The sequence below is a fragment of the Giraffa tippelskirchi genome, chromosome 6 (genome assembly GCF_054371585.1).
Source record: "Giraffa tippelskirchi isolate mGirTip1 chromosome 6, T2T-mGirTip1v1.2.pri, whole genome shotgun sequence".
In the NCBI taxonomy this organism is placed as follows: Eukaryota; Metazoa; Chordata; class Mammalia; order Artiodactyla; family Giraffidae; genus Giraffa; species Giraffa tippelskirchi.
Genome location: NC_137280.1, coordinates 101,060,171 through 101,080,307, shown reverse-complemented (window position 1 = coordinate 101,080,307; position 20,137 = coordinate 101,060,171). Strand labels below are relative to the sequence as shown.

The 20,137-nt window shown below is 38.9% G+C and overlaps 1 protein-coding gene across 1 annotated transcript in view; it reads left to right on the top strand.

The window, feature by feature from the left end:
- Window positions 1-20,137, top strand: part of SLC27A6 (solute carrier family 27 member 6) — an 81,184-nt gene that overhangs the window by 50,104 nt on the left and 10,943 nt on the right. The window contains exons 6-7 of the mRNA XM_081501843.1: window positions 16,002-16,092; window positions 19,149-19,347. Coding sequence (XP_081357969.1) covers window positions 16,002-16,092; window positions 19,149-19,347 — 290 coding nt within the window. The remainder of the gene's footprint in view (window positions 1-16,001; window positions 16,093-19,148; window positions 19,348-20,137) is intronic.

The window sequence follows — 20,137 nt, the reverse complement described above, 5'->3', positions numbered from 1 at the left end:
AGAGCTAAACATCACATTGAAGGACTTAAAAATAAATAAGACTGTAAACACTACTAGGGAGCAAGATGGATGGAATTAAGGAGTCACACAAACAATATAAAGAATAAGCAAATAATAATATAAAATAAATGAAAAAGATGAAAACATAGACAGTGATCTGACATGTGCTTAATTTGTGTTCCTACAGAAAAAAAAACTCAAAAGTGAAAAAAACTACTTGAAACCTAATATAAGAAAACTTCCTGAAAATAAAGATTTGAATGTTTAGCAAAAAGAGCACATATTTCAGGGGTGGAATATATGGTACAGAATGATTATCAGAAAATATTTTCTGGTGAAATTACTGAATATAAATTGAAGAACCATAAGCAGATGCTATATACTTCCCTGGTGGCTCAGACGGTAAAGCATCTGCCTCCAATGCGGGAGACCCGGGTTCAATCCCTGTGTCGGGAAGATCTCCTGGAGAAGGAAATGGCAACTCACTCCAGTATTCTTGCCTGGAAAATCCCATGGATGGAGGAACCTGGTAGGCTACAGTCCATGGGGTTGCAAAGAGTTGGACACGACTGAGCAACTTCACTTTTGAAGCAGATGCTAAGGCAGAAAAAGCAAAAGATGTACAAAGTAGAGGGTCAAGATGGGAAATGGCTCAGGCATCGTTCAAAACAAAAACATCACACCCAGTTCCCCTCAAAAGGGAAAGTAATGTTTTCAGCTAAGAATGCTAGTTTAACAAAGTTGTCCTGGAAGTTCAAATGCAACAAAGTGGCGTCCTCAAACTTTTAAAAAATCAGAGAATGTAATTCCTATGTACTTACAGGAATATACTACTGCTTTATATACACTGAATGAAAAATTCTGGTGAACATGAAGATAAAGCAGTCTTTAGAAATGAAGAAACCAATATTCTGGGAGGTGGGTCATGGAGGATCCTGCTGTGATTTATGTCGGAGAGTGTTTTGCCTATGTTTGCCTCTAGGAGTTTTATAGTTTCTGGTCTTACATTTAGATCTTTAATCCATTTTGAGTTTATTTTTGTGTATGGTGTTAGGAAGTGTTCTAGTTTCATTCTTTTACAAGTGGTTGACCAGTTTTCCCAGCACCACTTGTTACAGAGATTGTCTTTTCTCTATTGTATATTCTTGCCTCCTTTGTCGAAGATAAGGTGTCCATAGGTGCGTGGGTTTATCTCTGGGCTTTCTATTTTGATCCATTGATCTATATTTCTATCTTTGTGCCAGTACCATACTGTCTTGATGACTGTGGCTTTGTAGTAGAGCCTGAAGTCAGGCAGGTTGATTCCTCCAGTTCCATTCTTCTTTCTCAAGACTGCTTTGGCTATTTGAGGTTTCTTATATTTCCATACAAATTGTGAAATGATTTGTTCTAGTTCTGTGAAAAATACCATTGGTAGCTTGATAGGGATTGCGTTGAATCTATAGATTGCTTTGGGTAGTATACTCATTTTCACTATATTAATTCTTCCAATCCATGAACACGGTAAAATAAACAAATGGGACCTAATTAAAATTAAAAGCTTTTGCACAACAAAGGAAACTATAAGCAAGGTGAAAAGACAGCCCTCAGAATGGGAGAAAATAATAGCAAATGAAGCAACAGACAAACAATTAATCTCAAAAATATACAAGCAACTCCTGCAGCTGAATTCCAGAAAAATAAATGACCCAATCAAAAAATGGGCCAAAGAACTAAACAGACACTTCTCCAAAGAAGACATACAGATGGCTAACAAACACATGAAAAGATGCTCAGCATCACTTATTATTAGAGAAATGCAAATCAAAACCACAATGAGGTACCATTTCACACCAGCCAGAATGGCTGCTATCCAAAAGTCTACAAGCAGTAAATGCTGCAGAGGGTGTGGAGAAAAGGGAACCCTCTTACACTGTTGGTGGGAATGCAAACTAGTACAGCCACTATGGAGAACGGTGTGGAGATTCCTTAAAACCTGGGAATAGAACTGCCATATGACCCAGCAATCCCACTGCTGGGCATACACACGGAGGAAACTAGAATTGAAAGAGACACGTGTACCCCAATGTTCATCGCAGCACTGTTTACAATAGCCAGGACATGGAAGCAACCTAGATGTCCATCAACACACGAATGGATAAGGAAGCTGTGGTACATATACACAATGGAATATTACTCAGCCATTAAAAAAAGTACATTTGAATCGGTTCTATTGAGATGAATGAAACTGGAGCCCATAATACAGAGTGAAGTAAGCCAGAAAGAAAAACACCAATACAGTATACTAATGCATATATATGGAATTTGAAAGATGGTAACGATAACCCTATATGTGAGACAGAATAAGAGACACAGATGCATAGAACAGTCTTATGGACTCTGAGGGAGAAGGTGAGGGTGGGACGTTCTGGGAGAATAGCATTGAAACATGTATATTATCATATGTGAAACAGAACACCATTCCATGTTCGATGCATGAGACAAATGCTCAGGGCCGGGGCAATGGGATGACCCAGAGGGATGGGATGGGGAGGGAGGTGGGAGGGGGGTCCAGGAAGGGGAACACATGTAAACCCAGAGCTGATTCATGTCAATGTATGGCAAAAACTACTACAATATTGTAAAGTAATTAGCCCCCAACTAAAATAAATAAATTTATTTAAAAAAAAAAAAAGAAATGAAGGAACCAACTTCTGTTAAAAGTTTTGATTGAATCCATTTAAATGTAGAAGATTTAAAACTCTGAATTATGTTTGTAGATGGAATGGAAATGTAAATCCTGACAACATAGAAATATTTATAACTAACAAAAATGGGAATTGGGTGGGAAGAAAGAAGAAGATGTAAGTGCTAATTATCTCATCTTTCATGGTGGTAAATCCATAGATACAAAAAGTGAGGTATGAGATTTGGTAAAAAGGCTTCTTTCCTTCACATTTGTATAAACATTTTTATTGTCTTAAAATAAACATCTTTTGAGCTTCCCTGGTGGCTCAGACAGTAAAGAATCTGCCTGCAATGCAGAAGACCCAAGTTCTATCCCTGGGTTGGGAAGATCCCCTGGAGAAGGGCATGGCAACCCACTCCAGTATTCTTGCCTGGAGAATCCCACGGGGGAAGGAGCCTGGAGGGCTGCAGTCCATAGGGTTGCAGAGTCAGACAGGACTGAGCAACTAACACTTTCACTTTCAAGCATCTTTTAGAGACTAGGAAATTTAGCCAACTGTAAAGTTAGAAAAAAATTCACACAGGACCATCTTCACAACTGACTTCAGTTGCAATTGGGGGTCCCTAAGACTACCTTTAAAAATTTTTGATAATTCACTTTAAGGATACAGAAAACTCATCAAAAGTTGATATAATAGTTACATGTATTTCCAGGTCAGGAAGCTTATCCAGTCTTGATGTCCAGAGTTTTTTTGGGGAGTGGGGGTGCTCAATTGTTTAAATCTAGTTGGCTGCCTCTGTGGTCAGCCTCCATCTCTCATCCTTCAGGAGGCCAAGATGTGTGACTACAAACCTCTGTCCTACGTAACATTATTGACCTGGTTCAGAGGCGTGCTCTCAACAGTGTAGTTCTATCTGGCTGCCCAAGGCCCTTCAGTTCAGTTCACTTCAGTCGCTCAGTCATGTCCGACTCTGAGACCCCATGAACCGCAGCACGCCAGGCCTCCCTGTCCATCACCAACTCCTGGAGTCCACCCAAACCGATGTCCATTGAGTCGGTGATGCCATCCAACCATCTAAAAATAGTACTATCCATCATGATATTGCAAGGGCTTAAGAGATTATCCCATCCCTCTGGGTTTTCTCAGTGCACTGGCTTTGAGTGCCCTGTTTCATGCATCGAACTTGGACTGGTCATCTATTTCACATATGGTAATATACATGTTACAGGGATGTTTTCTCAAATCATCCCACCCTTGCCTTCTCCCACAAGTCCAAAAGTCTGTTCTTTATATCTGTGTCTCTTTTGCTGTCTCGCATATAGGGTTATCGTTGCTGTCTTTCTAAATTCCATATATATGCGTTAATATACTGTATTGGTGTTTTTCTTTCTGACTTACTTCACTCTGTATAATAGGCTTCCGTTTCATCCACCTCATTAGAACTGATTCGAATGTGTTCTTTTTAATAGCTGAGTAATAGTCCATTGTGTATGTACCACAACTTTCTTATCCATTCATCTGCCGATGGACATCTAGATTGCTTCCATGTCCTAGCTATTGTAAGCAGGGCTGTGATGAACATTGGGGTACATGAGTTTCTTTCAATTCTAGTTTCCTCAGTGTGTATGCCCAGCAGTGGGATTGCTGGGTCTTATGGCAGTTCTGTTTTCAGTTTTTTAAGGAATCTCCACACTATTCTCCATCATGGCTGTACTAGTTTGCATTCCCGCCAACAGTGTAAGAGGGTTCCCTTTTCTCCACACCCTCTCCAGCACTTACTGTTTGTAGACTTTGAAAGCAGCCATTCTGAGATGGTAACGGTGTAAGATGGTACCTCACTGTGGTTTTGATTTGCATTTCTCTAATAATAAGTGATGCTGAGCATCTTTTCATGTGTTTGTTAGCCATCTGTATGTCTTCTTTGGAGAAATGTCTGTTTAGTTCTTTGGTCCATTTTTGATTGGGCCGTTTATTTTTCTGGTATTGAGCTGCATGAGCTGCTTGTATATTTTTGAGATTAATTCTTTGTCAGTTGCTTCGTTTACTATTATTTTCTCCCACTCTGAAGGCTGTCTTTTCACCTTGCTTATAGTTTCCTTCATTGTGCAAAAGCTTTTAAGTTTAATTAGGTCCCATTTGTTTATTATTGCTTTTATTTCCATCACTCTGGGAGGTAGGTCATAGAGGATCCTGCTGTGATTTATGTCGGAGAGTGTTTTGCCTATGTTTTCCTCTAGGAGTTTTATAGTTTCTGATCTTACGTTTAGATCTTTAATCCATTTTGAGTTTATTTCTGTGTATGGTGTTAGAAAGTGTTCTAGTTTCATTCTTTTACAGGCAGTTGACCAGTTTTCCCAGCACCACTTGTTACAGAGATTGTCTTTTCTCCATTGTATAATTTTGCCTCCTTTGTCCAAGATAAGCTGTCTATAAGTGCATGGATTTATCTCTGGGCTTTCTATTTTGTTCCACTGATGTATATTTCTGTCTTTGTGCCAGTACCATACTGTCTTGATGACTGTAGCCTTGTAGTATAGTCTGAAGTCAGGCAGGTTGATTCCTCCAGTTCCATTCTTCTTTCTCAAGACTGCTTTGGCTATTCTAGGTTTTTTTGTATTTCCATACAAATTGTGAAATTATTTATTCTAGTTCTGTGAAAAATGCCATTGATAGCTTGATAGGGATTGCATTGAATCTATCGATTGCTTTGGGTAGTATACTCATTTTCACTATATTGATTCTTCCGATCCATGAACATGATATATTTCTCCACCTATTTGTGATATCTTTGATTTCTTTCATCAGTGGTTTATAGTTTTATATATATGTCTTTTGGTTTTTAGGTAGATTTATTCCTAAGTATTTTATTCTTTTTATTGCATTGGTGAATGGGATTGTTTCATTAATTTCTCTTTCTGTTTTCTCATTGTTAGTGTATAGGAATGCAAGGGATTTCTGTGTATTAATTTTATATCCTGCAAATTTACTATAGTAATTGATTAGCTTTAGTAATTTTCTGGTGGTGTCTTTAGGGTCTTCTATGTAGAGGATCATGTCATCTGCAAACAGTGAGAGTTTTACTTCTTCTTTTCCAATATGAATTCCTTTTTATTTCTTTTACTTCTCTGATTGCTGTGGCTAAGACTTCCAAAACTATGTTGAATAGTAGTGGTGAGAGTGGGCACCCTTGTCTTGTTCCTGATTTTAGGGGAAATGCTTTCAAATTTTTGCCATTGAGGATAATGTTTGCTGTGGGTTTATCATATATGGCTTTTATTATGTTGAAGTATGTTCCTTCTATGCCTACTTTCTGGAGAGTTTTTTAATATCATAAATGGGTGTTGAATTTTGTCAAAGGCTTTCTCTGCATCTATTGAGATAATCACATGGTTTTTATCCTTCAATTTGTTAATGTAGTGTATCGCATTGATTTGTGAATATTGAAGAATCCTTGAATCCCTGAGATAAAGCGCAATTGATCATGATGTATGATTTTTGTAATATGTAGTTGGATTCTGTTTGCTAGAATTTTGTTGAGAATTTTTGCATCTATGTTCATCAGTGATATTGACCTGTAGTTTTCTTTTTCTTGTGGCATCTTTGTCTGGTTTTGGTATTCGAGTGATGATGGCCTCATTGAATGAGTTTGGGAGTTTACCTTCCTCTGCAATTTTCTGGAAGAATTTGAATAGCATAGGTATTAGCTCTTCTCTAAGTTTTTGATAGAATTCACCTGTGAAGCCATCTGGTCCTGAGCTTTTGTTTGTTGGGTGATTTTTGATTACAGTTTCTATTTCTGTGCTTGTGATGGGTCTGTTAAGATTTTCTATTTCTTCCTGGTTCAGTTTTGGAAGGTTATACTTTTCTAAGAATTTGTCCATTTCTTCCAAGCTGTCCATTTTATTGGCATATAGTTGCTGATAGTAGTCTTTTCTGATCCTTTGTATTTCTACATTGTCTGTTGTGATGTCTCCATTTTCATCTCTAATTTTGTTGATTTGATTCTTCTCACTTTTTTTCTTGATGAGTCTGGCTAATGGTTTGTCTATTTTATTTATCTTCTCAAAGAACCAGCTTTTAGTTTTGTTGATTTTTGTTATGGTCTCCTTTGTTTCTTTTTCATTTATTTCTGCCCTAATTTTTATGATTTTTCTCCTTCTACTAACCCTGGGGCTCTTCATTTCTTCTTTTTCTAGTTGCTTTAGGTGTAAAGTTAGGTTATTTATTTGATTTTTCCGTTGTTTCTTGAGGTAAGCTTGTAATGCTATGAACCTTCCCCTTAGCACTGCTTTTACTGAATTCCATAGGTTTTGGTTGTTATGTTTTCATTTTCATTTGTTTCTATGCATATTTTGATTTCCTTTTTGATTTCTTCCATGATTTGTTGATTATTCAGAAGCATGTTATTTAGCCTCCATATGTTTGTATTTTTAATGGTTTTTTCTTGTAGCTGACATGTAATCTGACTGCATTGTGATCAGAAAAGATGATTGAAATGATTTCAATTTTTTTGAATTTAATAAGGTTAGATTTATGGCCCAGGATGTGATCTATCCTGGAGAATGTTCTGTGTGCACTTGAGAAAAAGGTGAAATTCATTGTTTTGGGGTGAAATGTCCTATAGATGTCAATTAGGTCTAACTGGTCCATTGTATCATTTAAAGTTTGTGTTTCCTTGCTAATTTTCTATTTGGTTGATCTATTCATATGTGTGAGTGGTGTATTAAAGTCTCCCATTATTATTGTGTTACTGTTAATTTCCCCTTTCATACTTGTCAGCATTTGCCTTACATATTGAGGTGCTCCTATGTTGGGTGCATATATAATTGTTATATTTTCTTCTTGGATTGATCCTTTGATCATTATGTAGTGTCCTTCTTTGCCTCTTTTCATGGCCTTTATTTCAAAGTCTATTTTATCTGATATGAGTATTGCTACTCCTATTTTCTTTTGGTCTCCATTTGCATGAAATATGCATGAAATATCTTTTTCCAGCCCTTCACTATCAGTCTGTATGTGTCCCTTGGTTTGAGGTGGGTCTCTTGTAGACAGCATATATAGGGGTCTTGTTTTTGTATCCATTCAGCCAGTCTTTGTCTTTTGGTTGGGGCATTCAACCCATTTACATTTAATGTAATTATTGATAAGTATGATCCCATTGCCATTTACTTTGTTGTTTGGGTTTGAGTTTATAAACCTTTTCTGTGTTTCTTGTTTAGAGAAGATCCTTTAGCATTTGTTGAAGAGCTGGTTTGGTAGTGCTGAATTTTCTCAGCTTTTGCTTGTCTGTAAAGCTTTTGATTTCTCCTTCATATTTGAATGAGATCCTTGCTGGGTGTAGTAATCTGGGTTGTAGGTTTTTCTCTTTCATCACTTTAAGTATGTCCTGACATTCCCTTCTGGCCTGAAGACTTTCTGTTGAAAGATCAGCTATTATCCTTATGGGGATCCGTTTGTGTGCTGTTTGTTGCTTTTCCCTTGCTGCTTTTAATATTTGCTCTTTGTGTTTGATCTTCATTAGTTTTATTAATATGTTTCTTGGGGTGTTTTGCCTTGGGCTTATCCTGTTTGTGACTCTCTGGGTTTCTTGGACTTGGGTGGCTATTTCCTTCCTCATTTTAGGGAAAGTGAAAGTGAAATGATGTGAAAGTGAAAGTCACTCAGTCGTGTCCAACTCTTCATGACCCCGTGGACTGTATAGTCCATGGAATTCTCCAGACCAGAATACTGGAGTTGGTAGCCTTTCCCTTCTCCAGGGGATCTTCCCAATCCAGGGATCAAACCCAGGTCTCCTGCATTGCAGGCAGATTCTTTACCAGCTGAGCCACAAGAGATGCCCAAGAATACTGGAGTGGGTAGCCTATCCCTTCTCCAGTGGATCTTCCTGACCCAGGAATTGAACCAGGGTCTCCTGCATTGCAGGCGGATTCTTTACCAACTGATCTTTGAGCGAAGCCCCTATTTTAGAGAAAATACTTGATGAGATAATAGTCGAAAAAAAAATTTTAGGGAAGTTTTCAACTATTATCAAATCAAGTATTTTCTCATGCCATTTCTTTTTAATCTTCTTCTTCTGGGACTCCTATGGTTTGAATGTTGGGGTGTTTAACGTTGTCCCAGAGGTCTTTGAGGTTGTCCTTATTTCTTTTCATTCTTTTTTCCTCTCTGCTTCATTTATTTCCACCATTCTACCTTCCACCTCACTTATCCTATCTTCTGCCTCAGTTATTCTACTATTGGTTCCCTCCAGAGTGCTTTTGATCCCAGTTATTGCATTATTCATTATTGATTGACTCTTCGTTATTTCTTCTAGGTCCTTGTTAAACATTTCTTGCATCTTCTCAATCCTTGTCTCTAATCTATTTATCTGTAACTCCATTTTGTTTTCAAGATTTTGGATCATCTTTACTATCATTATTCTGAATTCTTTTTCAGGTAGACTCCCTATCTCCTCTTCTTTTGTTTGGTTTGGTGGGCACTTATCATGTTCCTTTACCTGCTGAATATTTCTCTGCCTTTTAATTTTGTTTAGATTGCTGTGTTTGGGGTGCCCTTTGTGTAGGCTGGAAGTTTGTGGCTCCTCTTTATTGTAGAGCCTGCTCCTTGTGCGTGGGGTTGGACTAGTGACTTGTCAAGGTTTCCTGGTTAGGGGAGCTTGCATCTGTGTTCTGGTGGGTGGAGCTGGATTTCTTCTCTCTGGAGTGCAATGAAGTGTCCAGTAGTGAGTTTTTGGGTGTCTGGGTTTGGTATGGCTTGGGAAAGCCTGTCTTTCCTGCTTTGCTGGAGAATTAGCATGGTATGTCTTGCTCTGGAACTTGTTGGCTCTTGGGTGGAGCTTAGTTTCAGTGTAGGTATGGAGGCTTTTGGATGAGCTCTTGTCTATTAATATTCCCTGGAATCAAGAGTTCTCTGATGTTCTCAAGTTTTGAGGTTAAGCCTCCTGCCTCTGGGTTTCAGTCTTATTTTTACAGTAGCCTCAAGACTTCTCCACCCATACAACACAGATGATAAAACATCTAGATTAATGGTGAAACAATTCTATTCTCCACAGTGAAGGACACCCAGAGAATCACGGAGGACCAGGAGGAGAAGAGGGGGAGTCAAAAGGGAAGAGAGCAATCTAGCCAATAATCAATTCCCTGTGTGCTCTCCACAGTCTGGAACACCCAGAGAGATTCACAGAATTACATAGAGAAGAGAAGAGGAAGGAAGGAGATAGAGGTGACCAGGAGGAGAAGAGGGGGGAGTCAAAAGGGGAGAGACCAATCTAACCAGTAATCAGTTTCCTAAGTGTTCTCCACAGCCCAGAACACCGAGAGATTCACAGAGTTAAGTAGAGAAGAGAAGGGGGAGGGAGGAGATAGAGGTGATCTGGGGGAGAAAAGGGAGAGTCAAAAGGTGAGAGAGCAATCAAGCCAGTAGTCACACCCCTAAGTGAAAATGGATACTGAAGATTAGATTCCTAATGGTACAAAATTGATAACAAATACCAAAAAGCAAAGATTAAAAATCTAGAGTAGAGTTTAGACTCACAAGAATACACTATTAAAAATACAAAACAAAATCAATCACAAAAATTATAAAAATATATATATATATGAAATTTGCTTTAAAAATAGGGTCTTTTTTTGCAAGGTAATAGGTTATAAAAATGAAAATTAAAGAAGAAATAAAGAACTTAATCTTTTTTTCTATTTTTTAAATTTATTTATTTTAGTTGGAGGCTAATTACTTTACAATATTGTAGTGGTTTTTGCCATACATTGATATGAATCAGCCATGGGTTTACATGTATTCCCCATCTTGAAGCCCCTTCCCATCTCCCTCCCCATCCCATCCCTCTGGGTCATCCCAGTGCACCAGCCCTGAGCAGCCTGTCTCATGCATTGAACCTGAACTGGCGATCTGTTTCACATATGATAATATACATGTTTCAATGCTATTCTCTCAGATCATCCCACCCTTGCCTTCTCCCACAGAGTCCAAAAGACTGTTCTATACATCTGTGTCTCTTTTTTGTCTCACATATAGGGTTATCGTTACCATCTTTCTAAATTCCATATATATGTGTTAGTATACTGAATTGATGTTTTTCTTTCTGGCTTACTTCACTCTGTATAATAGGCTCCAGTTTCATCCACCTCATTAGAACTGATTCAAATGTATTCTTTTTAATGGCTGAGTAATATTCCATTGTGTGTATGTACCACAGCTTTCTTATGCATTCATCTGCTGATGGACATCTAGGTTGCTTCCATGTCCTGGCTATTATAAACAGTGCTGTGATGAACATTGGGGTACACATGACTCTTTTAATTCTGGTTTCCTCGGTGTGTATGGCCAGCAGTGGGATTGCTGGGTCATATGGCAGTTCTATTTCCAGTTTTTTAAGGAATCTCCACACTGTTCTCCATAGTGACTGTACTAGTTTGTATTCCCACCAACAGTGTAAGAGGATTCCCTTTTCTCCACACCCTCTCCAGCATTTATTGTTTGTAGATTTTTGGATAGCAGCCATTCTGACCAGCATGAGATGGTACCTCATTGTGGTTTTGATTTGCATTTCTCTGATAATGAGTGATGTTGAGCATCTTTTCATATGTTCATTAGCCATCTGTTTGTCTTCTTTGGAGAGCTGTCTGTTTAGTTCTTTGGCCCATTTTTTGATTAGGTCATTTATTTTTCTGGAATTGAGCTGGAGTAGAATTTAAAAAGTGGTAATAGTAAAAATATATCTAGGAATTCTTTGGAGCTGTTGTGGGCAGTGTGGGGTCAGTTCAGTTTCAGATAGTTCCTTGTTCCAGCTTGTACTTGTTCTCAATGTCTATAGGCCCCCTCCAATGCTTAGTCAATGTTAACTGCAGGGTTTTAATCTGTTGCACCTGTCACTTCCAGAGCGGTTCCCTCTTCTTTGTTTATTTTGGCTTCCTCTGTTTGCAAATCTCTTTGGTGCCTAGTTTCCAGTGTCTGAGGGGGCAAGGGTGGTCACTTATTTAGGCTCACTTGTTCAGCTGTGTTGTGGGGAGGGAGGAACACTGCAAACAAATATCACTGGCGTGTGTGGGGAGTGCTCACAGTGTATGGACCACACTGGGTTTGCCCCAGCTCACAGTGGCGTATGCTTTCCAGGTCTACACTGATCCGGCTCCAGGTTGCTCTGCAGGGCACTGTCCACAGCGGGCCCTGCATTTCACGCACTTCCCAGGTCAAAGCTGCTGAGGTTCAGGTTCTCAGGTACTCCACAAGGGCACAAACAGTTGGGCGTGCATTTTGTGCCCTTCCCAAGTCTGAGCAGCTCAGGCAACCAGGTGCTTAGTGAGCACACTATCCCAGGTAGGCCGTGCATCTTAATCACCTCCCCAGTCCTGGCTGCTTGGTTTCCCAGGTGTGCTGCGAGAGCATCATCTCAGGTGTGCCGTGTATCTCCTCTGGGGAGCTGATCTCAGGCTGTGACCCTCCTGGCAGATATCAACCATACAGGATCCCAGGAAGACATGGTTAGCAACTGAGAGCCTGCTCACAGTTTGGTGGAGGATGCTGGTCTCTGGTCTCTGGAGCTGAGATTGGAGCAGCCCCTTGCCTTCAGGCTCTGACTGCCACTCGCCTGCCTCTCTGCCTCTGGTGGTGGGGAGGGGCCTATACGCAGCCGGCTTGCTGTCCTTTGGTGCTCAGTCCTTTGTTTGTGAGCAGGCCAGGCTGTGAGTTAGAGCCTTTTTCAGGTCAAGTTCTCTCTCTCTCTTTCCCCCCCCCCACCCCTGGCAGTCCCACAGTTTGGGCTGCTGTCTCACATTAGCTCCCTCAGATTGTCCGCAGGGCATCCAGGCCCAGTCCTTACCCTAAGCACCGATTATGCAGCCCATGCCTCCTTGTCCAGCCCCTGCTCGCTGGTGGTGGATGCAAGCGTCTGGGCCACTTCTCTGCTGGGAGTTGCAGTTAGGCACCTAGTCTGTGGGCTTTTTTTCCCTCCCAGTTATGTTGCCCTCTGAGATTCCAAAACTCCCCACAGACCCGCTTGTGAGAGGGTTGCCTACTGTTTGGAAACTTCTCCTTCACGACTCCCTCCCCAGGTCGGGTCTCCGTCCCTAACTCTTTTGTCTCTCTTTTGTCCTTTATATTTTGTCCTTCCTCCTTTCGAAGAGAATGAGCTGCCTTTCTGGGCACCTGGTGTCCTCTGCCAGCATTCAGAAGTTGTTTTGTGGAAGTTGCTCAGCATTCAAATGATCTTTTGATGAATTTGTGGGGGAAAAAGTGAACTCCCCATCCTATTCCTCTGCCGTCTTGGGACCCTCCCTCACAAATGATTATTTTTTAAAATAAAGCTCTGTGAACCAATCAGAACTGTGCTGTTGCACCTAGAAATATGTATTCATAATGGTCCAACTCTGTATAATATACATGTTACTATATATAAATATATATTTATAACAGATGAGAAGCTTATATTTGTGTGTGTGGGATAAATGAGCTTGTAATGTACAGGTTTAGGCAATGTGGTATAATGTTGAGGCCAAACATCCCAAATTAGAATCACTGTACCTAGGGACTTAATTCTAACTCTGCCACTACATGACTTTTTGACTTTGACAAGTCACTTTCTCTGGATTCAAAGTATACTCATGTATTAATAGAGGAAATAATTTTTGTGTTCCCTTTCCAACTGCTGAATTTACAAATTTGAATATGCAGAAGCATACAGGTATGGGAACTCTAAGGGCCAGTGTGCACAGCCACACAGTTCTGGGGACCCATTTGCCTAGACAGTTACAAATGAGATCCCCTGCAGCTGTGTTCTAGACATGCATACCTCTTCCTATACCTACACCTGTATGTACACATTCAGGAGATATTAAAATGTGGCATCTACTTTTTATTTGTGTTGTTATAACACAACCATTTTTGTAACCTTGTGAGACCTCTTGAAGGTAAAGAAAAAAGAAATAGAAATCCTTATAGCTGAGACTTAATACTCTGATCCAGGCTACTTCTAAAAGATGCTATGATATGTTTAAATTTCATTTGTATTTTAAAATTACTTGATTTCTGACCATCAAGTCCCCTGTATCCAATAAGGGGTACACTGACAGTGATTTGATGCAGAATGAATCTTACCCATGCATATGGTTGCCAAATTAGTCTCAAAGAAATAAAATTAAAGCTGATATTACCAGTTGCTGGGCAAATTTTTCAAGATATAAAGCATGCTAAAACAGGTAAAACAGGAGAGAGAAAGATGGGTAGTAAACAGAGTTCTGTTCTTGTTTGGCCAAAATGACAAATGCAGTTCTGGAGTTTCTGGAATCTTTCTTCTTACCAGTTATTAGGAAGTGGCCAGTCTCTTGTCGGAGAAGGCAATGGCACCCCACTCCAGTACTCTTGCCTGGAAAATCCCATGGACGGAGGAGCCTGGTAGGCTACAGTCCATGGGGTCGCTAAGAGTCGGACACGACTGAGCGACTTCACTTTCACTTTTCCCTTTCATGCACTGGAGAAGGAAATGGCAACCCACTCTAGTATTCTTGCCTAGAGAATCCCAGGGACAGCGGAGCCTGATGGGCTGCCGTCTATGGGGTCGCACAGAGTTGGACACGACTGAAGTGACTTAGCAGCAGTCTCTTGTTATGCCAATTAAAGATGAAAACCAATAAGATGCAAGCTTGCATTGTAACAAGAATCTTTATGTCTAGAGTAACAATATATTTTGCTTTGCTGTCCCTTTCATTGGTCCCCATCTTAAAATAGGATAATATTAACTTCTACCTCATAGTGTGTTTAATGATTAAACTAAAAGCTCTCAGCACGGTGACTGGAAAACAGTAAGTACTCAGTTATTATTAGTTGCTCTCATTTATATTTAATGGAAATTCCTTAGCTCATTTGAATTGTGATTGTGATCACATGTTGATTATCCAGAGATAGTGGTGTTTAGTCTTTGATAGCAAATAGTATTAATACATTTATCTCATTGATCTTATCCATCTTTTCTCCTTTGTTCTGTGTTTGTTTGTTTCTTTCCTCTTCCTCATGCTCCTCCTCCTTCTCTCTTGCTCTCTTTTATTTGTCCTTCCTAATTTTTTTTTTTTTTTTTTTACTTTGTTTCCGTCGTTTTAGTTTACTGTGTGCTGGTTCAGCTTACTAAGATTGCTTTTTTAATTGATTGGGAAAACCTCAATTTTCTTATGTATGACATGAATGAGTTGGATTGAACCAACCTGCAGTTCTCTCCCAGGGTAAGATTTTGAGGCTCTGTGAATCTGTATGATATGGTAATATGAATGTTACAGGAGCAGAGGAGAAGGAAATATGGAGAGTCAAGGAGAGATGTCCAACTAGCTTGTTTCCTGGTGTGATAAGTGTGTTCCAAAAAATTCCCATCTTACACAATAGTGTGCAGAAGTGCTGAGGGTTAGTTTAAAGACATTAAGGTGAAAGACTGGGGAAAAAGTCTAGGTAAGTGACAAAAACAGTACTTTTAAGGCATCTAATCCCTTCTCAGAGGGTGATAAGTTAAAATATACAGCAAAATCTTTGTATTCACATAGTATCTATTTTGTTGTTGTTTAGTCACTAAGTTGTGTCCGGCTCTTTTTGCAACCCTATGGACTATAGCCTGCCAGGCTCCTCTGTCCATGGGATTTCCCAGGCGAGAATACTAGAGTGAGTTGCCATTTCCTTCTCCAAGGGATCTTCCCAGTTTACATTTTAGTTCTATTAAAATTTCCATTTCAAAGGATGTTTTAAAAGATTGCAAAAAAGAGACGGCAAGAAAGTGGTCCTCTTAACTGTAGTTAGCAAAGTATGTGATTTAGTGCATGGATTGCTTCCTTGTATTCATTCAAGATTAAACTAGTAAAAGTTTTCCAAGGTAATATGCAACATAAAAGAAGTGAAAGTGAATGCCAGTACAGAAGTGCTGGTTGCTAACAACTTCAGTTTTGATTTTGAATATTCATTTAATTTTTTTACCAGGAAAGCTTACTTGTTTTTAGTAAATCCACATTCTAATTCTGTATTTCAATTGTTCTTGTTCAGTCGCTCAGTAATGACCTACTCTTTGCCACCCCATGGACTGCAGCACGCCAGGCTTCCCTGTCTTTCACTATCTCCTGGAGCTTGCTCAAACTCATGTCCACTGAGTCGGTGATGCCACTGAACCATCTCATCCTCTGTCATCTCTTTCTTCTGCTTTCAATCTTTCCCAGAATCAGGGTTTAAAGTTCAGTCAATTGAAACAAACAGTGTTTCAACTGACTGAGCTTTAAATCTCCTACCAGTGGATGTTACTGCACAAATAAATTACTAAATTTTTTTTGTTGTTTAATTTTGTTTTTGCAGCTTTTTTTCACTTTTCACTTGATAAAGTATGATTTTCAGAAAGATGAACCCATTAGAGATGAGCAGGGCTGGTGCAGTGATGTGAAAAAAGGTAAGATTATTGTATTTGAAGATGCCTCTTCAGGTAAATTTTCTGAATTTCTCTTTAGTTACTGAATTTAGAAAAGAAAGAGTGGTTATTTCTGGTATGTATTTGGATTTTTAGTGCAAGTAGAATGGTTTAATTGTTAAAAGATAGAGGCCCCATGTGGGTCACTCAGATGGTAATTACAAAAATTTTCAAGTGATCACTGTTGGGCTTAAAGTTTTCTTAATCCACCACTCCTACAGTGGCATATGTCTAATGTCCTATGTCATCAAGATATAAAAATGAATGGCAGGTTATGATTCTATGTACAGAGGAAAGTGAGGCAGACTTGGATTTAAATCTGGGCTCTCACACTTAGAAACTGTCCAACTTTGGGAAATCACTTAACCCATCAAAGTCTCATTTTCTTTATATGTAGGGTAGCAGTGACAATATTTTTTCATTAGGTTGCTGTTGACAGCTGAATGAGATGATGTTTGCAGAGCCCCGTGGAAGGCCTGGCATGTAGCTTGTTACCTCCCTCCTTTTCTCTTCATTGTCCAGCTCCTCCTCCAAGCTAGTCTTTCTTAATAGTTTTGGGTTAGAAAATTTTTAATCAAAGCAAGTGCCCCAATTAACTAGCAGCTGGATATAATCAAGGAAGAAAATTAAATGTAGAGATGGGCCCTTAAAATTGGTTTGAGATCCAGTCTGAGAAAATCAGGCCAAAGTTACCTTTTAGTGTCTCATAATGTTTCAACTGCATTTCAGAAGATGACTTCAAATATGGAGAGGAAGTTCATATACCTGCTCCCCGCCTCCCCTCCGCCCCACACTACCTGAAAAATTGGACAAAAAGATGAGCCTTATCTATTAAAAAGCAAACACTGCAATCCTCTGAATTTCAAGCCTAAGAGCATTTATCAAATGTTTTTTTCTAATTCAACTCTGTAGACAGTGTCTAAGGGAAAAGTCATTTCTAAGGAGATGGAAAAGACCTTTGTTTATCCCCACTTTTCTAGTGTGTTTTATTTATCATAATATGTGATATTGGAACTTGGATCCCCAAACTGCTTATGCAATCTCAGGGTTTTTCAGAAGCAGATTGTCCCCAAATATCTCCTTTATAATTTTGCAATTCTCGAAGCGGATTGCTCAGTTTTTTTCCCATTAAAGCATTGTGTTCTTTCTCTGTGCTTTCACTGCAGTGAGGCATGGGTTTGATCGCTCCCTAGTTGGGGAACCAAGATCCCACATGCCACACAATGTGGCCCCTCCAAAACAAAATCATTGTGTCTTTCATAAATTATTCCTAAGAGGGAAAGATAAGAATACACTCTAACCTTTTTAAGCATTTGCAATAATTAATTTGTCAGGTAAAGAACTATCACCTGTGTCCTGAAGAAGAAAAAGAATATAAAATTTAAGGAAAATATAAGAGGCTTAGAAAATTCTGAAATGTATATAGGGAATGTAGATTGATGGAATAAGCAAGGTAGGAGAACCTTTGGAGTCAGATGAAAGTGAAAGTAAAAGTTGCTCAGTCGTGTCTGACTCTTTGCGACTGCATGGACTTTACAGTCTGTGGAATTTCCAGGTCAGAATACCGGAGTGGGTAGCCTTTCCCTTCTCCAGGGGATCTTCCCAACCCAGGGATAGAACTCAGGTCTCCTGTATTGCAGGTGGATTCTTTACCAGCTGAGCCACCAGGGAAGCCCAAGGATACTGGAGTGGGTAGCCTATCCCTTACCCAGTGGATCTTCCCAACCCAGGAATCAAACCGGGGTCTCCTGCATTGCAGGCGGATTCTTTACCAACTGAGCTATTTTTTCCCCTCAGTTTCTTCACCTGTAAAATTAAGATAATAAGAGGGCCTGACTCAATAGGTTTCTGATGAGACTGAGATGGAATACATGTGTAAAGTGCTCAGAATAGTGACTGGTGCCCAGAAAGTGCTCCTAAAGTGTGACAATGGCAGTGATGATGATGATGATGGTGTTGGTGATGACAGAGACAGTGAGGGGTCTGTGCTGAAGCAGGGCAGGTGAGTTTTGGCAAATGGCTTGTGTGCCCTGGGGACCTGCAATGTCCAGAAGGAATGGGAGCAGTAAGAGTTGGAAAGAGTGTTAAAATAACAGAAACTACTTTAGAGTTTGCTGGAATATAGCCTCATCAGACTCATCACATAGATGTTAACTGTCTTCACAGTGGCCAAAATAAGTCATTGGCCTTGAAATCTTCTGGGGAAGTTATTGCTGGTCCCCTTTGTCTTCTACTATTAGAAATAGTTTTTAACCTTGCTGACTGCTGAGCAATATCTTAATTAATTTGAATATACCTGATTAAAAATTATTTTAGATAATGTGTCTAAATAGAAGTAAAACCAAAAAAATTCATGGCTTGTCTCCCGTCTGTTGAGGATTTCTAAAGGAATAAACATTTTCTTAAACTTGTAATAACATATTAATTAAATCAAATCTAATATTATACAGAAAGATCATAGAGACTTGAATTTGAGTTCTAGGCCCTTTCCTTTCTATCTGTTGAACTTTACTAGTATACTTCACTCTTTTGGGCCCTAGCACCTTCCCTGTGAAAAAGGGAATATATTGATCAACTTCAAAGAATCTCTCTGAAAAAGTAATGACAGTTGCATTTCTCATGGGGCTTGCTCCATAGTAAGTGCCCAATAAATAAATATTGCCACCATCATAATCTTATTTAAAATTATCATTTTAGTTGTTATTTATATAATGGCCATTATTGGTGTTAGAATCTATGTAATCCAAAAACATAGCCATCAGTGTATCTACTCAGGATGTAAAATAAGTTTAAAATTACTTTTGTTACATTCAATTTCCTTTTTGTTAGCTTTTCCAAAGTTATTTATACTTTGGTAGTCTGTAAAAGGGTGTGCTAGACTTAGGCACCCAGAGTAATTGATGTCAAATGTAATAAAAATAAGTTCAGAGGAAAGAAGGTTAAGCTACACTGGATGTATTGGTCAGATGTAACAAGGTGCACACATAGTGTGTGTAATAATAGTTTTAATCAAATCACTGAAAATGTCTCTCTCTCAGGGGAACCTGGACTTCTCATTTCTCAAGTGAATGAAAAGAATCCCTTCTTTGGCTATGCTGGGAATAAGAAGCAGACAGAAAAGAAATTGCTTTGTGATGTTTTTAAGAAGGGAGATGTTTACTTTAACACAGGAGATTTAATGGTCCAAGACCAGGAGAATTTCCTTTATTTTTGGGACCGGATTGGAGACACTTTCAGGTATGGAATAGCATTGGTTGCAAAGCTTGTTTTTAGATTGTGAACACTGCTCTGAGGGAGGCTCTGTGGAAACATTATATACCAGCTGCTCTCTACCTTCGGGGCACAGAGTGCTTTTATCTCAGTAAGGTCTCCCCATTTAAAAATTCACTGCCCATCTGTTTCTAGATTCAAACATAAGTTACGTTTTGATGTCATGTTTATAATTATCTTAATGAGTCACTTAGATCAAATCAGTGACTTCTTTTTTTTTTTTTTAAAGAATATGATACAGGCAGATTGATATGAAGTTTAAATTGTAGGGTTAAAACAGAAAAACAATTTAGTCAAATACTGTCTAATTCTTGACCTCATGGCAAAAATAAAGAAACAGCAAAATTTACCTTTCTTATATGTTTTTTAATTCTTTATTTTAGGCTTATGAATTTATTTTGCTTTCTAATCAATGACTATAGAACAGTGGAGGACCAGACTATAGACAGTCCAGAAACATCCTTTTTCCTCACCTTCTTTGTGTCATGTTAGAAGGGCACCTTATGTAAAATCATTTTTAAAAAATATTCATTCATATGCATTAAAAGAACAAAAGAGTTTAATCCCTAGAAATTAAAGAGGCTCAATAAACTGAAAGACAGCTATAGCTTTCTTTCCAGGTTTTCTATCATTATAGATAGAGAATGCTTTGTACTTAACTGTTATTATCAATATATTACAAAGCAGAGAGATTTGTAGTTATTTTTATGACACTTTAAAAAACATTTTACAGTAAGCAATTTATACCAATAAGACA